The sequence below is a fragment of the Pogoniulus pusillus genome, chromosome 12, assembly GCF_015220805.1.
Source record: "Pogoniulus pusillus isolate bPogPus1 chromosome 12, bPogPus1.pri, whole genome shotgun sequence".
Taxonomy (NCBI): Eukaryota; Metazoa; Chordata; class Aves; order Piciformes; family Lybiidae; genus Pogoniulus; species Pogoniulus pusillus.
The window spans coordinates 32,563,079-32,581,717 of NC_087275.1; the positions used below are offsets into that span (position 1 = coordinate 32,563,079).

The 18,639-nt window shown below is 52.1% G+C and overlaps 1 protein-coding gene across 4 annotated transcripts in view; it reads right to left on the reverse strand.

Annotated features, from left to right (window-relative positions):
* Positions 1–771: 771 nt before the first annotated feature.
* The window catches only part of CDKL5 (cyclin dependent kinase like 5), a 130,384-nt gene continuing 112,516 nt past the window's right edge, over positions 772–18,639 (reverse strand). For 3 of the 4 annotated variants that reach the window (XM_064152065.1, XM_064152066.1, XM_064152068.1), the window contains 4 exons: positions 8,413–8,515; positions 5,555–5,677; positions 3,820–3,936; positions 772–1,623 (listed from right to left, as the gene is read on the reverse strand). In XM_064152065.1, coding sequence (XP_064008135.1) covers positions 1,234–1,623; positions 3,820–3,936; positions 5,555–5,677; positions 8,413–8,515 — 733 coding nt within the window. In that variant the 3' untranslated portion in view covers positions 772–1,233. The remainder of the gene's footprint in view (positions 1,624–3,819; positions 3,937–5,554; positions 5,678–8,412; positions 8,516–18,639) is intronic. The other variant, XM_064152067.1, reaches the window with a different exon arrangement.

Genomic DNA, 18,639 nt, shown 5'->3' on the forward strand with positions numbered 1-18,639 from the left:
CTGTTGTTTTGTTTTTGCTGTTGTTTTGCTTTGCTGTTGTTCTGCTTTCATATATAATCATAGAATCAACCAGGTTGGAAGAGAGTTTTGCTGTTGTTCTGTTCTGATGTTGTTCTGTTCTGTAGCTGTTTTGCTTTGCTGATCTGTTTTGCTGTTGTTCTGTTCTGATGTTGTTTTGCTTTGCTGTTGTTCTAACGCTGCTTTGCTGTTGTTCTGATGTTGCTCTGTTTTGCTGTTGTTCTGTTCTGATGTTGTTTTGCTTTGCTGTTCTGTTTTGCTGTTGTTCTAATGTTGCTTTGCTGTTGTTCTGATGTTGCTCTGTTTTGCTGTTGTTCTGTTCTGATGTTGTTTTGCTTTGCTGTTCTGTTTTGCTGTTGTTCTAATGTTGCTTTGCTGTTGTTCTGATGTTGCTGTTTTACTGTTGTTCTGTTCTGATGTTGTTCTGATGTTGCTCTGTTTTGCTGTTGTTCTGTTCTGCTGTTGTTTTGCTTTGCTGTTGTTCTGTTTTGCTATTGTTCTGTTGTATTTATCTCTTCAACCTTTCTTTTAAACAGAGACTATTGTAGCTATTGCACTGCTTCCCAAACAGCTCCCCCTCCCCTAAACCAAAAGACCCTTCCAGCAGAACAGCAAAGAGATGGTACTAACAGGACCATCTTAAGCTCATAAGAAATAAATACTACAAATCCCTATCAAATATGGAAGTTGAAAACCCAACAAAACCTCAAACCAAATAAATGTTAAGACATACCATTGAAACTGGAAACCCTGGAAGGTAGGATACACCTGCTTGGTGGTTTTTATTTCATCACATAAACTGGTTTGAAGTAGGCAGCAAGGAAAAAAACAAGGAAGTAAGGGCACAGGTCTAGACGCGAAACGTTTCCACCCTCCCAAGTGCCAAGACACACCAGAAGCCTCCCAGCTTTCAGCCAGAGGCGTGCACTGAGCTGGAATGTAAGTGAGAGAAAAGGGCAAAGGCATTTTGCTGCCTGCCTGGCACGCTCTGCCTGGCACCCAGTGACCTTCCCCACACCTGCTGAATTCCTCACCCCACTTGGTTTTGTCTAATCCCTGACTCTCGCCGTGGCGCCCGAGGGCGTAGCTCCACGCGCAGATATTGCACACCTCTGTACAGCTGAAGACGCAGGCTCACCCTCGCCACCACCACCACCAGCACCCCCCCAGGCTGACCTCCACCCACCCCGGCCTGGCTCGTGCCCGCGGTGCCCATTACAAGGCTGTCTCCTTCAGGTCGTTGAGGTTGGGCATGCGCGGGCGGTTGGTCCGGCTGTAGGAGTGCCCGTTCTGCCCGCTCTTGGAGGGCAGCTGCTCCGAGTAGGGGGACCCATCGCTGGCACTCCTGTTGACGGCAGGGACGTGCCAGGTGGGCTCCAGCTGGCTTGGTATCTGCAGCGTTGGCCTGCTCTTGGCTTGAGGCTCCTGCCTCACATTGCTGCCGCCGGCGCCGCCGGAGCCCTGCCCCAGGGGGTGGATTCGCACTTCGGGGAAAGCAGCTTTGGCTGGCTGGGCTGGCAGCGGCTGGAAGCGAGGCTCTGCGGGCACAGGGTGGTTGGAAGAGGACAGGTGCAAGAGCTTGCGGAGAGATTTTAATGGCTGGCTCTGGAAGACACACAGAAAGAGCACTTCAGAGGATCACAGGGGGTCAGAGGTTGGAAGGGACCTCAAAAACTCATCCAGACCAACCCCCCTGCCAGAGCAGGATCACCTAGAGCAGATCACACAGGAACGCATCCAGGATCACAGACGTCAGGGGTTGGAAGGGACACGAAGAGCTCATCCAGTCCAATCCCCTTGCCAGAGCAGGACCACACAGTCCAGCTCAGGGCACACAGAACACATCCAGACAGGCCTGGAAAGGCTCCAGAGGAGACTCCACAACCTCTCTAGGAAGCCTGTGCCAGGGCTCTGGGACCCTTCCAGGCAAGAAGTTCCCCCTTGTGTTGAGCTGGAACCTCCTGTGCTGCAGCTTCCATCCATTGCTGCTTGTGCTGTCCCAGGGAGCAGTGAGCAGAGCCTGTCCCCCCCTCCTGACCCCCAGCCCTCAGATACTGATAAACATTGATCCAATCCCCTCTCAGTCTTCTCTTCTCCAGACTAAGCAGCCCCAGGGCCCTCAGCCTCTCCTCACCAGGCAGTTCTCCAGTCCCTCATCATCCTTGTACCCTCTCCAGCAGATCCCTGTCCCTCTTCAACTGAGGAGGCCAAAACTGAAGGCAGTGCTCAAGATGAGGTCTCAGTAGGGCAGAGTAGAGGGGGAGGAGAACCTCCCTTGATCTACTGGACACACTCTGCCTAAGGCACCCCAGGATCCCATTGGCCCACTTGGCCACCAGGGCACAGGTTGCTGTGCTCCACAACCTCCCTGGAGGCGTTCAAGGCCAGGCTGGATGAGGTCTTGAGCCAGATGTTCTAGTAGGAGGTGTTCCTGGACTAGATGATCTTTGAGGTCCCTTCCAACTTAAACCACTCTATGATTCTCTCCTGCAGCAGTGCACAGCTACCAGGAATAGGCACTGAAAGTCTTTCACTGCTCCTGAAGTTCTCACACAATGACAGGGGTGGGAAGAGACCTCTGGAGATCATCCAGGCTAACCCCTGGTGCCAGAGCAGGTTTACCTTGCTGCCTGCCTCTCACCTTGCTGCTTGCCTCTCCCCCTGCTGCTTGCCTCTCGCCTCGCTGCTTCCCTCTCCCCCTGCTGCTTGCCTCTCCCCCTGCTGCTTGCCTCTCCCCCTGCTGCTTGCCTCTCGCCTCGCTGCTTCCCTCTCCCCCTGCTGCTTGCCTCTCCCCCTGCTGCTTGCCTCTCCCCCTGCTGCTTGCCTCTCCCCCTGCTGCTTGCCTCTCACCTCGCTGGTTCCCTCTCACCTCGCTGGTTCCCTCTCACCTCGCTGGTTACCTCTCACCTCGCTGCTTGCCTCCAACACAAAAACATAACCAGCATTTCAAGAGCCTCTGAGACTGCCAGAGGGCCATTCAATGTCTCCTTTTCCTTGTCACTCCAGTCCAGATTCTCAAGAACACAGCAGGGCTGCAGGCACAATGAGCAGGGACTGCACTGGCCAGGGAATACCAGCAGATGAAATGTGCTCCTGTTCAGCAGAGGGAAAGCTGTCAGGAATCAGAGTGGTTTAGGTTGGAAGGGACCTCAAAGATCAGCCAATCCCAACCCCCCTGCCATAGGCAGGGACACCTCCCACTAGAACAGGTTGCTCAAGGCCTCATCCAACCTGGCCTTGAACACATCCCTGTGCCAGTGTCTCAACACCCTCAACCTGTGCCAGTCTCTCACCACCCTCAACCTGTGCCTGTCTCTCACCCCCCTCACTCTCAACAACCCTTTCCTAACATCCAGCTTCAATCTCCTCTCTGCCACTTCAAACCCATTCCTCCTCCTCCTCTCATTCCCAGACCTTGTCACTAGTCCCTCCCCAGCCCTTCTGGAGCCCCCTTCAGATCCTGCAAGGCCACTCCAAGCTCTCCTCCAAGCCTTCTCTTCTCCAGCCTGCACAGCCCCAACTCTTTCAGCCTGGCCTCAGAGCAGAGCTGCTGCAGCCCTCTCAGCATCTTGGTGGCCTCCTCTGCACTGCCTCAAACACTTCCATGTGTTGGGGACTGCAGAACTGCAGCCAGGACTGCAGGTGGGGTCTGAGGAGAGCAGAATCCCCTCCCTTGCCCTGCTGGCCACACTTCTCTTGATGCAGCTCAGGACTCATCTCTGAGTCTATTTTCTGCCTTCAGCACTGCAAAGAGGTAAGCCAGGAGTGAGCAGAACACAGGGAATGGATGATGCCACTTACAGGAGGCTGGATTTCTGTCATCTTCTCAGGATGCCAGTCCTTCTGCCTGCTGCTCTGGTGGTTGGTGTGAATGGCTTTCTGTAACGCCAAGAGGTCCTGCCCGTCCGTGCTGGGCATCTGCAACAAAGCATTGCCTCTTGGTCTCCCAGCAGAGAGTTGAAGAAGAGCTGTCCATAATTCCCCCCCCCCTCCCCTGTTAATTACAGAGCACAGGTGAAGCCCATTCCTGCAGCAGAACAGCAACCACCTTCCAAGATTTGTATCCCTATGTGTTTTTATTCCATGGACATCATGCAGGTTGGCTGCGCCCTTAGCCCTTCAAGCGTTGCCATGCTGTTAGTGGTGTTTGCTGGAAGAGAGGGCAGTTAAACAAGGCTTCCAAACCAGAACTGAAAAGAACCCAGCAGAGCCTCAGCTTCAGTTTGAAAAGCATTCCAGATTGCAGTTAAGACCATGGAGCAGTTCCATAAATTTGTTCCTGGGTGAAGCAGACCAAAAACCTGCCTCTCAGCTGGTGCCTGGTTGACTTTGCCAATGCAAGACCAAGAGCTTTGCCTTCCCCCAGCCTTTTTTCCCCCTTTACAAATACCCCAAACTAAAAGAAAACAAAAACAAACAAACAAAAAAAGAACAAGTTCCCTTGAAACAAGCTGAAAATTGAACCAAATTGATGGTAGAAAGGGCATTGAAAATATCTTTGCAGACTTTGACCTCTAAGGAAAAAAAATAGAGGGCAGTTAAAACTGAACCTGTCTGGTGCCATGGACAACCAAGACACAGCAGGTGCATGAGCTAAGACTTAGGGTTCAGATCATCATAGAATCAGGCAGGGCTGGAAGGGAGCACAAGGAGCAGCCAGTGCCAACCCACTGCCATGCCCAGGGACACCCTACCCTAGAGCAGGCTGCACACAGCCTCAGCCAGCCTGGCCTCAAACACCTCCAGCCATGGGGCCTCAACCACCTCCCTGGGCAACCCCTGCCAGCCTCTCACCACTCTCCTGCTCAACAACTTCCTCCTCACCTCCAGCCTCACTCTCCCCACCTCCAGCTTTGCTCCATTCCCCCCACTCCTGCCACTCCCTCACAGCCTCAAAAGTCCCTCCCCAGCTTTTTTGGAGCCACTTCAGCTCCTGGAAGGCCACAAGAAGTTCACCTGGGAGCCTCTGCTCCAGCCTGCACAGCCCCAACTCTTTCAGGCTGTGCTCACAGCAGAGCTGCTGCAGCCCTCTCAGCATCCTCCTGGCCCTAATCAGCTGTTGCTATCTGATTCATTAAACTTCTACAGGTAGGCATGAGAAAATCTCTTCCCAATATAGCAACAATAAAAACCCCCAAACAACTCCCCCACAGGTTAACTTTTTCTTCCTGACTGAACCAAAACGAAGCCATCTAATTTTTACACATGCACCACCTCACAACCCTTTTCTTCTGACACCTCAGCTCCCAGGGCTCCCTCACTCTGCAGTTGTTCAGGTTACTTTTGTCTGTCAGTGTATAAAAGACGAATTAAACAACCACACCAAAAGGAGTTTTGAGGCACAATCTGTTTCACCAGGACTGCCCAAACTGACTTCCATTTATCGAACTGGCCCAAAGGTACTTAACTGGCATGAAGAGAAAGTGACCCCAGGAAAACAAAACACATGCTGCTGCAGTCAGGAAAGAAATCACTGGTGCTGGAGCATTTGGCAGTGCTACTGGACTGGGGTGGGGGGGAAAAAAGGAAGGAATACCATGGGTAGAGTGACTACAGGAAGCTTTTTCAAAGAAGAACTATGCTTTAAGCTATTCTTTGAGTGAAAAAGAGGGAAGAGGGATTTCTTGATGCTCGGATTCTCCCCGCTGGTTGAGTCTGTCTGCAACATAAGACACACAAACTGAATGCAGAGCACTGTGCTTCGATTCCATTGCCCCCTCCTCCCTGCAGCTGTTGCCCCACTCCTGCAGCTGTTGCCTCCCTCTTCCCTGCAGCTGTTGCCCCCCTCCTCCATGTAGTTATTGCCACATTCCTGCAGCTGTTGCCCCTCTCCCTGGAAGTGTTGCCCCATTCCTGGAAGTGTTGCCCTATTCCTGGAGGTGTTGCCCCATTCTTGGAAGTGTTGCCCCATTCCTGGAGGTGTTGCCCCACTCCTGCAGCTGTTGCCCCATTTCTGCAGATGTTGTCCCATTCCTGCAGATGTTGCCCCATCCCTGGAAGTGTTCAAAGCCAGGTGAGATGAAGCCTTGAGTGACCTGTTCTAGTGGGAGGTGTCCCTGCCTATGGCAGGGAGATTGAAACTGGATGAGCTTTGAACATCCCAGCATCATCTCAGCTAAGAGATGAAGAATATGGAACAGTGTCCCAACCAGACACTTGTGCACACATCAGTGGGCACAGCCTGTCCCTAGATACTGGCCTGGAGAGCAGCCCCAGGTCCCTTAGCCTCTCCTCACCAGGCAGTGCTCCAGTCCCCTCATCATCCTTGTAGCCCTCCACTGGACCTTCTCCAGCAGATCCCTGTCCCTCTTCATCTGTATTTTTAACATTCCTGTGAGGCACCAGCTCAAACTAGCCAGCATCCTCTTCCCTAATGCAAAACACCTCTCTCTCCCTCTGCTCCCTCTTAGGAGTGAGAAGTAACAGGAGTAAAGCTTATCTGTACATCTGTCCTGTCTTGTAATAACAGAACCAAGGAAGTTGGCAGAGAGCTCCAAGCTCCCCCAGCCCAACCTAGCACCCAGCCCTGCCCAACCAACCAGACCATGGCACTCAGTGCCCCAGCCAGGCTTGGCTGCAACACCTCCAGGCACAGCCACTCCACCACCTCCCTGGGCAGCCCATTCCAGTGCCAATCATTCTCTCTGCCAGCAACTTCCTCCTAACATCCAGCCTGAACCTCACCCAGCACAACTTGAGGCTGTGTCCCCTTGTCCTGCTGCTGGCTGCCTGGCAGCAGAGCCCAACCCCACCTGGCTACAGCCTCCCTGCAGGCAGCTGCAGGCAGCAATAAGCTCTGCCCTGAGCCTCCTCTGCTGCAGGCTGCACACCCCCAGCTCCCTCAGCCTCTCCTCCCAGGGCTTGTGTTCCAGACTGGCTGTGGCACTTGGTGGCTCAGGTTAGCTGAGGTTGTGCTGTTGGGTCATAGCTACAGCTTCTTCAACACCTCCAGGCATAGGGACTGCACCACCTCCCTGGGCAGCCTCTTCCAGCCCCTCACCACTCACTAAAGAAGTTCTTCCTCATGTCCAACCTAACTCTCCCCTGGCACAACTCCAACCATTGCCTGTCACTGTGTGCTTTACAGAAGAGACCAACCCCAGCCTCACCCCAGCCTCCTCTCAGGCAGCTGTAGAGAGCAATGAGATCTGCCCTCAGCCTTCTCTTCTCCACACTAAACACTCCCAGGCCCCTCAGCCACTCCTCAGATGATGCCCTCCAAACCCCTCCCCAGCCTCATTGCTCTTCTCTGGACACTCTCCAGCTCTTCAACGTCCTTCCTGTGCTGTGGTGCCCAGAACAGAACCCAGTGCCCAAGCTGTGGCCTCAGCAGTGCCCAATACAGGAGCACCATCACTGCCCTGCTCCTGCTGGCTACACTGACTGTGATCCAAGCCAGGATGCTGCTGGTCTTCTGGGCCACCTGGGCACACTGCTGGCTCATGTTCAGCCTCCTGTCCACCAGCACCCCAAGATCCTGTTCTTCCAGGCTGCCTTCCAGCCACTCTGCCCCAAGGCTGCAGCATTGCCCACTCCTCTCCACCAACCCTGCCACCTCGCTCTGGGACAGCAAGCATTGTGATTTGCCTCCTCCCTTCCCCCCAGGGGTGTGATCTGTGCCATTCTGAGGCCCTCCAAACCTAAACCTGCAGTTACACTGTTAGAGAAACTCAGTGTAAAGGCAATTTGGCATATTTTACTGCTCCCAAAACTGCCATTTGAGAACCAGAGGAGATGATGTTTGGGTTACTTCAGTTCTTAGGGAGAGTTTCAGTACTAAACCTCATGAAATGGTAACATATCACTGCTCTCTGATAAAACAAAGTTCCTTCTCCCCCTTAACACTTAGCTGAAAATGCCTAATTGTATACAAGACACCAAAGGCTTCTACTGGGTCACAAAAGCCACAACCCATTCCCTCCCCTCTCCAAAAAAACCCATTGAACAACAAGAATGGTTAAGCCACATTATCCTTATTCCAGCAAGAGGTTGGCATGAAAAAGACAAGAAAGAATTCTCATTTACAACAGTTTCATCTCCTCCTGAAATAATCCAAGCTCTCAGGACACCACAGAATGCCATTTGTTATTCTTCCAGTGGTATCACCAGATCCTGGCTACAACAACAGCTTGAGACTTGCCTTGAAAGTGCCTCTGACGGAGTTCAAACGAAAACCAAACGAGCAGAGGACCAGAAGGTGAAGAAGCAATTTGACAGGGCACGTAGCTATGCCCTGAACAGGACAAAGACTTTGCTTTTCATATAGCAAAGAGAGAAAAGAGAAGAGCAAACAGGTAACCAAAAGGCAGGTTAACTGTGCCCATCCAGCAGGTGTGAGATGGCACAAGGCCAAAGTGCTGAGCGCAGCTTGTGTCCGAGGTGCTGAGTACTTACAGTTTGAGATTTCTTCTTTTTCTTTTTGATTGCCCTGAAAAACCCTTGCTTCTCCTTCTCCTTGAGCTGCTCTGAGTGACTGCTAAGGTTTTCAGGACTCTTCCTAAACATGAAAGAAGGCATTGTAAGAAGAGGTTGCAGCTCGGTGCAGCGCTCCGTGCGGCGATGAGGTCTGACACCAGAGGCTGTGAGTTAACCGAGTAAGGCAAAAACGTTCTGAGTGGTTTAGCATTCACTGGTTGGAAGGTTGCTACACAGGCACCAGGGGCAGAGAATTGTTACATGAGACAGAGAGGAACACAGAGTTAGGGTGAAGAGATTGAGTCAAAGCAGTGAGGAGTTACCTGGGGAAAAGGCAAGCATGCAAGTGTTTGGGTTGGGGGGGGGTTTGGTTTTCTAAGGCAGGGTTGAACACTCAACCCAAACCATCACACAGGAGGCCTTGGAGGAACATAAAAACCAACAACAACAACAAAAATCATATCTGAGAGAACATACAAATGGTGCTGAAGGTACAAAAGCACAGGTCCACTTTATCCACTGCTTGCTGGAGAGCCTGGGGGTGCAAAGGTCGCCAGAGAGAACTGACTTCAACTTCCTGACCTTTGCTGCTGCGGTTCCAGATTTCCCCTCGGGGAAGCTGGGGATCTACTGGTGTCCAATTCAGCTTAAAAAGCTCCAGTGAGTTTGTTATGCCTGGGGCAGACAGGGCTGGCAAGACAAGGTTACCCCAAAAAGTGGAACCAGGTGACTTGACTGAAGATCAAATCTCCACCTCTGAGCTTATCCAGGCGGCTGAGTTAACTACAGCTGATAAACCACAGGGTTACTTTTAAGTGTAAGAGCTGATGAAGAACTTGAAAGGCTGGTAAACCACATGTTAATTGAAGCACAGCAGCTGATAAAGAACTTGACAAGCTGATAAATCACATCTCACTTCAAGTGCAACAGCTGATAAATGTCACTTTTAAGTAGACACAGCAAACCATGCACGGAGGAAAAAGGTGGCTTAGGTAGGACACTCCAGATGTAAGGGAATGCCCTCCAGAGCAGTTTGGAAACTGAGCAGGAAAGAGTCACAAAAAACAATTTGAGTGACAGACAAAAATTCCCTCAATGGCCTACATTAAACAAGTCAGAGATTTCAGCCTCTTTAGTGTGTTAAAAGCCACAGCCAAAGCAGCCCCAGCGCTTGGGTTCCTTGACTGCGGCGCGCAAGGGCTCGGCTGGGAAGAAATGGCACAGCACTGGAAGGGGCTTTAAAGGAAAAGGCAAACACACAGCAAAGGAGAACAGCCAGAGAAGTCACACCAGAAACCAAGCACTGATTTTAAGCATCTGAATAAAGTCCTTAGGGAGAAGGTGGATTTCCCACCTTTGGCATTTGCAGTGGGGAGTGCTTCTGGGAGGCAGGGAGGTGTTCAGCAAGTGTGTGCCAGGGCTGGGGCCCAGGAGCAGCTGCTATGGAATGGCAACTAACACACAGGACATCACCCTGGGGGATTTATCAGCCCTTTGGCACTCCCAAATGTCTGAAATCACAGAATCACTGAGGCTGGAGAAGACCTCTGAGATCATCAAACCCAGCCTATGACCCAACAGCACAACCTCAGCTAACCTGTGCCACCAAGTGCCCCAGCCAGTCTGGAACACAAGCCCTAGGAGGAGAGGCTGAGGGAGCTGGGGGTGTGCAGCCTGCAGTAGAAGAGGCTCAGGGCAGAGCTCATTGCTGTCTGCAGCTGCCTGCAGGGAGGCTGTAGCCAGGTGGGGTTGGGCTCTGCTGCCAGGCAGCCAGCAGCAGAAGAAGGGGACACAGCCTCAAGCTGTGCCAGGGCAGGTCTAGGCTGGATGTTGTTAGGAAGTTGCTGGCAGAGAGAATGACTGGCACTGGAATGGGCTGCCCAGGGAGGTGGTGGAGTGGCTGTGGCTGGAGGTGTTGCAGCCAAGCCTGGCTGGGGCACTTAGTGCCATGGTCTGGTTGGTTGGGCAGGGCTGGGTGCTAGGTTGGGCTGGGAGAGCTTGGAGCTCTCTGCCAACCTGCTGGATTCTATGATTCTATCTCCAGGGATGGTGACTCCACTACCTCCCTGGGCAGCCCATTCCAGTGCCTGATCATCCTTTCTGTGAAGAACTGCTTCCTAATATCCAGCCTAGATCACAGAGTCAGAGTCACAGAGACAGAGCCATAGAATCCTAGAATCAGGCAGGGTTGGAAAGGACCACAAGGATTAGCCAGTTCCAACCCTCCTGCCATGCCCAGGGACACCCTACCCTAGAGCAGGCTGTCCACAACCTCATCCAGCCTGGCCTCAAACACCTCCAGGGGTGAGGCTTCCACCACCTCCCTGGGCAACCCCTGCCAGGCTCTCACCACTCTCCTGCTCAACAACTTCCTCCTCACCTCCAGCCTCACTCTCCCCACCTCCAGCTTTGCTCCATTCCCCCCAGTCCTATCACTCCCTGACAGCCTGAAAAGTCCCTCCCCAGCTTTCTTGTAGCCCTCTTCAGATACTAAAAGGCCACAAGGTCACCTGGGAGCCTTCTCCTCTCCAGCCTGCACAGCCCAAGCTCCCTCAGTCTCTCCTCACAGCAGAGCAGCTCCAGCTCTCTGCTCATCCTCGTGGCCCTGCTCTGGACACCTTTCAGATGATTCCATTGTCTTTCAACCTAAAGGAAAGCCACAGGCATAAATGCTGTGGATGATGAACAGGAGCAGCTATTCTTGGAGCAACTGGAAGGTGGCAATGCCTACTTGGCTGCTAGAGTTATCTCTGGCTTCTAATTCTGGCTTGCAATGCTCTGCTATCAGCTGCCACTACATGCCAGGTTGACATTTTCTCTTCCCAGAAAAGGAGAAACACCAAACTGGAGGTAGGAACCACTGAAGTCATCCTCCTTATTAACAGAAGTACCTTCAGTCTGTGAGCTGGCTTCAGCAATTCCCCACTCCCTGCACAGAACCACCTCGAGCTCAAAATGCCACCTGGTTGTTCTAGAGTCTTTCCTCTGCTCTGATCAGACCTCACCTCCAGTCCTGCCTCCAGCGCTGCTGTCCCCAGCAGGAGGAGGACACAGAGCAGCTAGAGGGAGGCCAAAGGAGGCTGCAAAGGGCTGGAGCAGCTCTGCTGTGAGCACAGGCTGAGGGAGCTGGGGGGGTGCAGCCTGCAGAGGAGAAGGCTCCAGGGGCAGCTCAGAGCTGCTACCAAGAGCTGAAGGCAGCCTGCAGGAAGGCTGCAGAGGGACTTGTGCTGAGGGGGTCTGCAGGCAGGCCAAGGGCAATGGTTTGGAGCTGAGGCAGAGCAGGGGGAGAGTGGAGCTGAGCAAGAAGCTGTTGAGTGTGAGGGTGCTGAGAGACTTGCACAGGCTACTCTGTGGCTGCCTCCTTGCCTGAGCAGCTAAATCTAGCTGAGAGGTGTCCCTGGCCTGGTGGGGAAGTTGTCTGCAGACAGGCCAAGGGGGAATGGTTTGGAGCTGAAGCAAAGCAGGGTTAGAGTGGAGCTGAGGAAGAAGTTGATTGGTGTGAGAGTGCTGAGAGCCTGGCACAGGCTGCCCAGGGAGGCTGTGGCTGCCTCCTGCCTGGGGGTGTTGAAGGCCAGGCTGGATGAGGCCTTGAGCAGCTGAGTGTAGCTGAGAGGTTTCCTTGCTAATGGAGCAGATGATCTCTGAGGTCCCTTCCAACCATCCTATGCTGCTAAGTAAAACTCCTGCAGCTCTCCAACGCTGCAATGAGATGGAGCTGTTAGGAGAATGTGCTTAGAGAGAAGATGTGTAGGCACAGAGGTTTTTGTAACTGAGCTCTAGATTCAGGAAACAAATCCTGGTGCAAAGCAGCACAGATTGGATGTGACAGTTAAAATGCCACAGGACAATCCTCTGGATTCATGCAATTATTAGAACAGATGTTTTAGATGGGCTGCACTGCTAAGCATTCCTGCTCCTGTCATGTCCTTGCATTTGGTACCACCGTGTCAGAGTCAAAGCAAAAGAGCAGTCTTGTGCTACTCACTTAAAGCACCAAGGAGAAGGGCTGAGACTAAAGCCTCCTGACAGCTTCACAGACCTGAGCTCAGCAGAGTGGCTGAGCACAGGCAGCACACCCACTGAATTATTTACCAACCCTTGGCTCCTGAGTTTGCTGAGGAGCTGGAGGAAAGCAAGCTGCAGGCTCAGGAACGGGGCTGGCAGCCCTGGGCCTTCCCACAACGCAGCTACAGTGCAGCCACGTCTGCAGGTGGCATGGGATGGCTCTGCTGGAGGGGAGCTCAGAGCTCAGCTGCTCCAACCTGCACCTCAGAGCTCAGCTGCTCCAACCTCCCCACCTCAGAGCTCATCTGCTCCAACCTCCTCACCTCAGAGCTCATCTGCTCCAACCTCCCCACCTCAGAGCTCATCTGCTCCAACCTCCTCACCTCAGAGCTCATCTGCTCCAAACTCCTCCTCAGAGCTCATCTGCTCCAACCTCTTCACTTCAGAGCTCCTCTGCTCCAACCTCTTCACTTCAGAGCTCCTCTGCTCTAGCCTCCCCACTGTGCCCAGGGACACCTCTCAGCCACACTCAGCTGCTCAGGGCCTCAGCCAGCCTGGCCCAGAACACCCCCAGCAAGGAGGCAGCCACAGCCTCCCTGGGCAGCCTGGGCCAGGCTCTCAGCACCCTCACACTCAACAGCTTCTTGCTCAGCTCCACTCTCCCCCTGCTCTGCCTCAGCTCCAAACCATTGCCCTTGGCCTGCCTGTAGACCCCCTCAGCACAAGTCCCTCTGCAGCCTTCCTGCAGGCTGCCTTCAGCTCTTGGCAGCAGCTCTGAGGTCCCCAGAGAAAAATATAACCCAAACCATAGCCCCAGGGCAAATTACCAACCCAGGAACTACATCTTGTGTTGAGGAACCAGTGGCAGGTCACAGGGAAGTCCCCATCAGGTTACTCTACATTGTCCTTTACATTTTTTCAGTGTCCTGCTACACATTTTCTGTTCAAGTCTGTTCCAAAAGAGGTGAATTCAATCTTTAGAGCAAAGCCTGGGACAGTTTCTGCCACACTTTAAGGCTCATCTGTGGTAACTTCTTTGGGCTCCCTGAACCTGCATGAGAAAACAGCTCCCTACAGCCAATCAGCAGAGAGGAAGAGAAGGGAAAATCTGCCCCAGCATTTCCTCTTCATGACCAGACAGAGGAGGAAAAGAGAGAACCACAGGCAGCTCTGCTCGTTTTGGGTTGCTGCCTACCCAAACCCAGAGCTTTCACACCAACAGGCTGACGTCATTAGCTCCTGTGACTCACACTGCAGCACAGCATCGCCCTTGAGAAGTGCCTGCCTCAAAGCACAGGCTCCTTAGGTGCACAAGAGGGAAACATGTACAGCAGCAGGGCAGGAAGCTTTAACACCAGGGGTTTGTACCCAGCAGAAAACAGAGCAGAACAGGTGGCCATTGGAATGGGCTGCCCAGGGAGGTGGTGGAGTGGTCGTGCCTGGAGGTGTTGCAGCCAAGCCTGGCTGGGGCACTGAGTGCCATGGTCTGGTTGGTTGGGCAGGACTGGGTGCTAGGTTGGGCTGGGGGAGCTTGGACCTCTCCTCCAACCTGCCTGACTCTATAACTCTATGATTTCCATTGTCAAGCTGAAACACTGCCACATTCTAGGCCTCCCCAAGAGATGACTGTCAGACAATGGATAGTGCAGGAAAAACTAGGATTATCAGAGAAGAGCTGTTTGGCATGGGCTCTATGTACTAAAATCTCACATTAGTACTGCATGTTGGTGTTTTGCAGGGAGCTTCAACTCTGGAGAGCAAGAAGTGACACCAGCATCTGTCACACGGTGCCTCTAAGAGGGCACAAAGCAAAGGCAAACGTGTGCTGTTCTTTGTTATCTCTCTGCTTGCTTAGGGCATGAAACAACCAGGCTGGCAGAGAGCTCCAAGCTCCCCCCGCCCAACCTAGCCCCCAGCCCTGCCCAACCAACCAGACCATGGCACTCAGTGCCCCAGCCAGGCTTGGCTGCAACACCTCCAGCCACGGCCACTCCACCACCTCCCTGGGCAGCCCATTCCAATGCCAATCACTCTCTCTGACAACAACTTCCTCACAACATTCAGCCTAGACCTGCCCTGGCACAGCTTCAGCCTCTGTCCCCTTCTTCTGCTGCTGGCTGCCTGGCAGCAGAGCCCAACCCCACCTGGCTACAGCCTCCCTGCAGGCAGCTGCAGGCAGCAATGAGCTCTGCCCTGAGCCTCCTCTGCTGCAGGCTGCACACCCCCAGCTCCCTCAGCCTCAACTCTTTGTGAAACTTAGATAAAACAATTCTAGATTTGGGGAATAAAACGTAAGAGTATTACAAAATAGCCATAACATTACTTGTGTTCATCCCTAGCTGAGATAAAAGTAAATTATAGGCAAGAAGTCCAGGGATAATTTGGCTTTTATGACCAATATTGCAGTGGTTGCAGCTTGTTACACTTGCTGTTAAATTCAGTCCATTACAAAACATGAGGGAGTTACTAAGAGGTCTGATGTTTTCTCCAGAAGCCAAATGAGCAAGTTACCCTTTGACTTTGCTTGCAGCCAACTCCTTGGCTACTGGAGAACTGGCACCAATAGAGGGAAGAAAAGGTCAGAAACCAAGGGAGCATCTCAAACAAATGTTTCGCTTAAGCCTCACAGGCTGAAGCCCATATTAAAACTTCTTGGTCTAAAAGCTTGGAATGCAGAGATCAATTCTGAACACTGCTTGGAGCTGCAAGGTTTTACTTTGGAGCTGCAAGGTTTTACTTTGGGGCTGCAAGGTTTTACTTTGGAGCTGCAAGGCTTGACTTTGGAGCTGCAAGGCTTGACTTTGGAGCTGCAAGGTTTTACTTTGGAGCTGCAAGGCTTTACTTTGGAGCTGCAAGGTTTTACTTTGGAGCTGCAAGGCTTGACTTTGGAGCTGCAAGGCTTGACTTTGGAGCTGCAAGGCTTGACTTCTGTTTGGGTTTCTTTTCTCCATGTGGAAAAGGTCTGGGAAGACCTCGCTTAGAGTACTACATCCAGCTCTGGGGTCCTCCACACAGGAAGGATGTGGAGCTGATGGAGCAGGTCAAGAGGAGGGCAGCAAATCACAGAATGGGTTGAGGTTGGAAGAGACCTCCAATGGACATCCAATTCAACCCCCCTGCACTCAGCAGGGACATCCTCAGCTAGAGCAGCTTGCTCAGAGCCTTGTCCTGCCTCACCTTGAAGATCCCCAGGGATGAGGCCTCAACACCCTCCCAGCGCAACCTGCTGCAGTGTTGCAGCAGCCTCCTGATGCAGAACCTGTTCCTCACACCCAATCTAAATCTCTTAATCATAGAATCAAACAGGCTGGAAGAGAGCTCCAAGCTCATCCAGCCCAACCTAGCGCCCATCTCTATCCAATCAGCCACACCATGGCACTAAGTGCCCCAGCCAGGCTTGGCTTCAACACCTCCAGGCATAGCGACTCCACCACCTCCCTGGGCAGCCCATTCCAGTGCCAATCACCCTCTAATTTCAAACCATTGCCTCTTGTTCCATCACTACAGGCCTTTGGAAAAAGTCCCTCTCCATCCTGCAGGTACTGGGAGGCATCTTGACAAACTACTGCATCCTTCTGAAGTCCTGAAAATCACTGTCAGATGATTGTGAGCCTCTGACACTTCCAAGTGTAGGATGGTTTGGTTTGGCTCTGTTGTTTCTTTTCTTGACTGAGAGTTTGGCTATGTTTATATATTAAAAAAAAACAACCCAACTTGATCTATTTCCCCCTTTTTTGGTTATTCTCTGTGTTATTTATGCCAAGAAGGTTATGGTAAGTGCTGGAGAAGGTGTCACAAGCTGTTTGTCATAGAACGCATACATCCATACAGACATGGAAGGTCTGAACAACAAAGCTTTCCAGAAGCCCCCAAATACCACAGCATGACACAAGATTAGGGCTTGGAAGGGAGCTCCAGAGAGCATCCAGTCCAAACCCTCATGCCAGAGCAGGAGCACCCAGGGCAAGGCACACAGGGACACAGGCAGGGGGGGTTGGCATGTCTGCAGAGAAGGAGACTTGGCAGCCTCTCCGGGCAGCCTGCTCCAGGGCTGCAGAATGGGCTGCCCAGAGAGGCATACAGCTGGGGGGTCTGAAGGACACAGCTCTGCAGCAGCCCCCCAGAAAGGCATACAGCTGGGGGGTCTGAAGGACACAGCTCTGCAGCAGCCCCCCAGAGAGGCATACAGCTGGGAGGTCTGAAGGGCACAGCTCTGCAGCAGCCCCCCAGAGAGGCATACAGCTGGGGGGTCTGAAGGACACAGCTCTGCAGCAGCCCCCCAGAGAGGCATACAGCTGGGAGGTCTGAAGGGCACAGCTCTGCAGCAGCCCCCCAGAGAGGCATACAGCTGGGGGGTCTGAAGGACACAGCTCTGCAGCAGCCCCCCAGAAAGGCATACAGCTGGGGGGTCTGAAGGACACAGCTCTGCAGCAGCCCCCCAGAGAGGCATACAGCTGGGGGGTCTGAAGGGCACAGCTCTGCAGGAGCTGACACCCTGTAAGCACCTGCAAGTACTTCTGATCTGATGTGTGGTCACGCAGGGCATGCTGGAGCTGGCTGCAGAGGGACACTCAGAACTGCAGTGATGCTGAAGGGAACTCAGGGCAACCTTGTGGCACACTGGCACAACGAGCTTGGAATCAGGGAATCATGGAATCATAGAAACATAGAATTATGAAATAATGGAGTCACAGAATCATGGAATTGTCAAATCACAGAATAATGGAATCATAAATCATGAAATAACAGAATAATGGAATCATAGAACCATGGAATCATGGAATAATGGAACCATACAATCATGGAATCACAGAATAGTGGAACCATAGAATCATGGAATAAAGAAATCATGGAATCACAGAATAATGGAACCAAAGAATCATGGAACCATAGAATCATGGAATCATGAAATAACAGAATCACAGAATCATGGAATCACAAAATAATGGAACCACAGAATCACAGAATAATGGAATCATGGAATAATGGAATCACAGAATAATGGAATCATAGAATCATGGAATTAATAGAATCAAAGAATCATGGAATCACAGAATCACAAAACTAGAGAATCATAAATAATGGAATCATAGAATCATGAAATCAGAGAATCACAGACTCCTGGAAGCATAGAATCATGGAATCAGAGAATCACAGACTCCTGGAATCATGGCATTATAGAACCATAGACTCAGGCAGGGCCAGGGCATTTTGCCTACTGGTTCTGCACAGCTCAGGCCCATGCCCACACGAGTGACAGAGGATGAAACCTCTCCTCCTGCAGAAAAGCAAGACAGAGCAAACTCAAGGCCACCTTCAGAAGATTAAACTCTGGCAAAGAAAAGGATTTTTTTCCAGAAGGACAACAAAATTTCCCTCCCCTTTTCTCTTTCCCCCCAAGGGATGTTGTCTGAAATTGAGTAATTTAAGAGTAAAACCTGATGACAAAAGTTGAGTTTATAACATCTTTATTTGGAAGAGGCAGGACAGAGGGGACAGAGGCAAGAAATGCACACGAAGACACAGGGAACACCTCTGACAATTCAGTCCAGCAAACAGTCACCAAATCTTTGACAGGAGCAAAGGCAAACACAGAGCAATAGTATGAGAGCAGCAAGTCTCTTTTTGTTGTACAGCAGTGGCAATACACTCAGAATTCCAGAGGAATTGTCATGTCCCAGTTCCTTAGGTCAGGCAAACATCAAATATTTACTTCATCAGGAAAAACTGCTGCAAGCAGACCCACATCCCAGCAGAGCTTCCAACAGTTCCCAGCACTTACACAACTGCTAGACAGAAAGCTGCCACTCTACAGCACTCAGCGACCTCACCAAGATGCATTTATGGCACAGAACAAGGCTTGGGGCTTTTTGGCAACAACATCAGACCATAGCCAGGACAACTTTGCACAGAGTGGAGACGTAGAGCTGGGCAGGAAACGGTTCAGGAAAACAGGGAGTGGGAAAAAGCAAAGAGAAAGGAAAAGAGCATGCCAAAGGAGCAGCCAAGCTCAGGGGCGAGGGCCACTCCGCCCCCTGCACAAGAAGAAATGCTTGTTCTTGTGAGGGCTCTGCTCTCAGAGCAGCTGTTCCACCTGCTGAGAAGGTTTGAGTGCCATAGAATCAGGCAGGGTTGGAAGGGAGCACAAGGAGCAGGCAGTTCCAACCCCCTTGCCATGGGCAGGGACACCTCACACTAGAG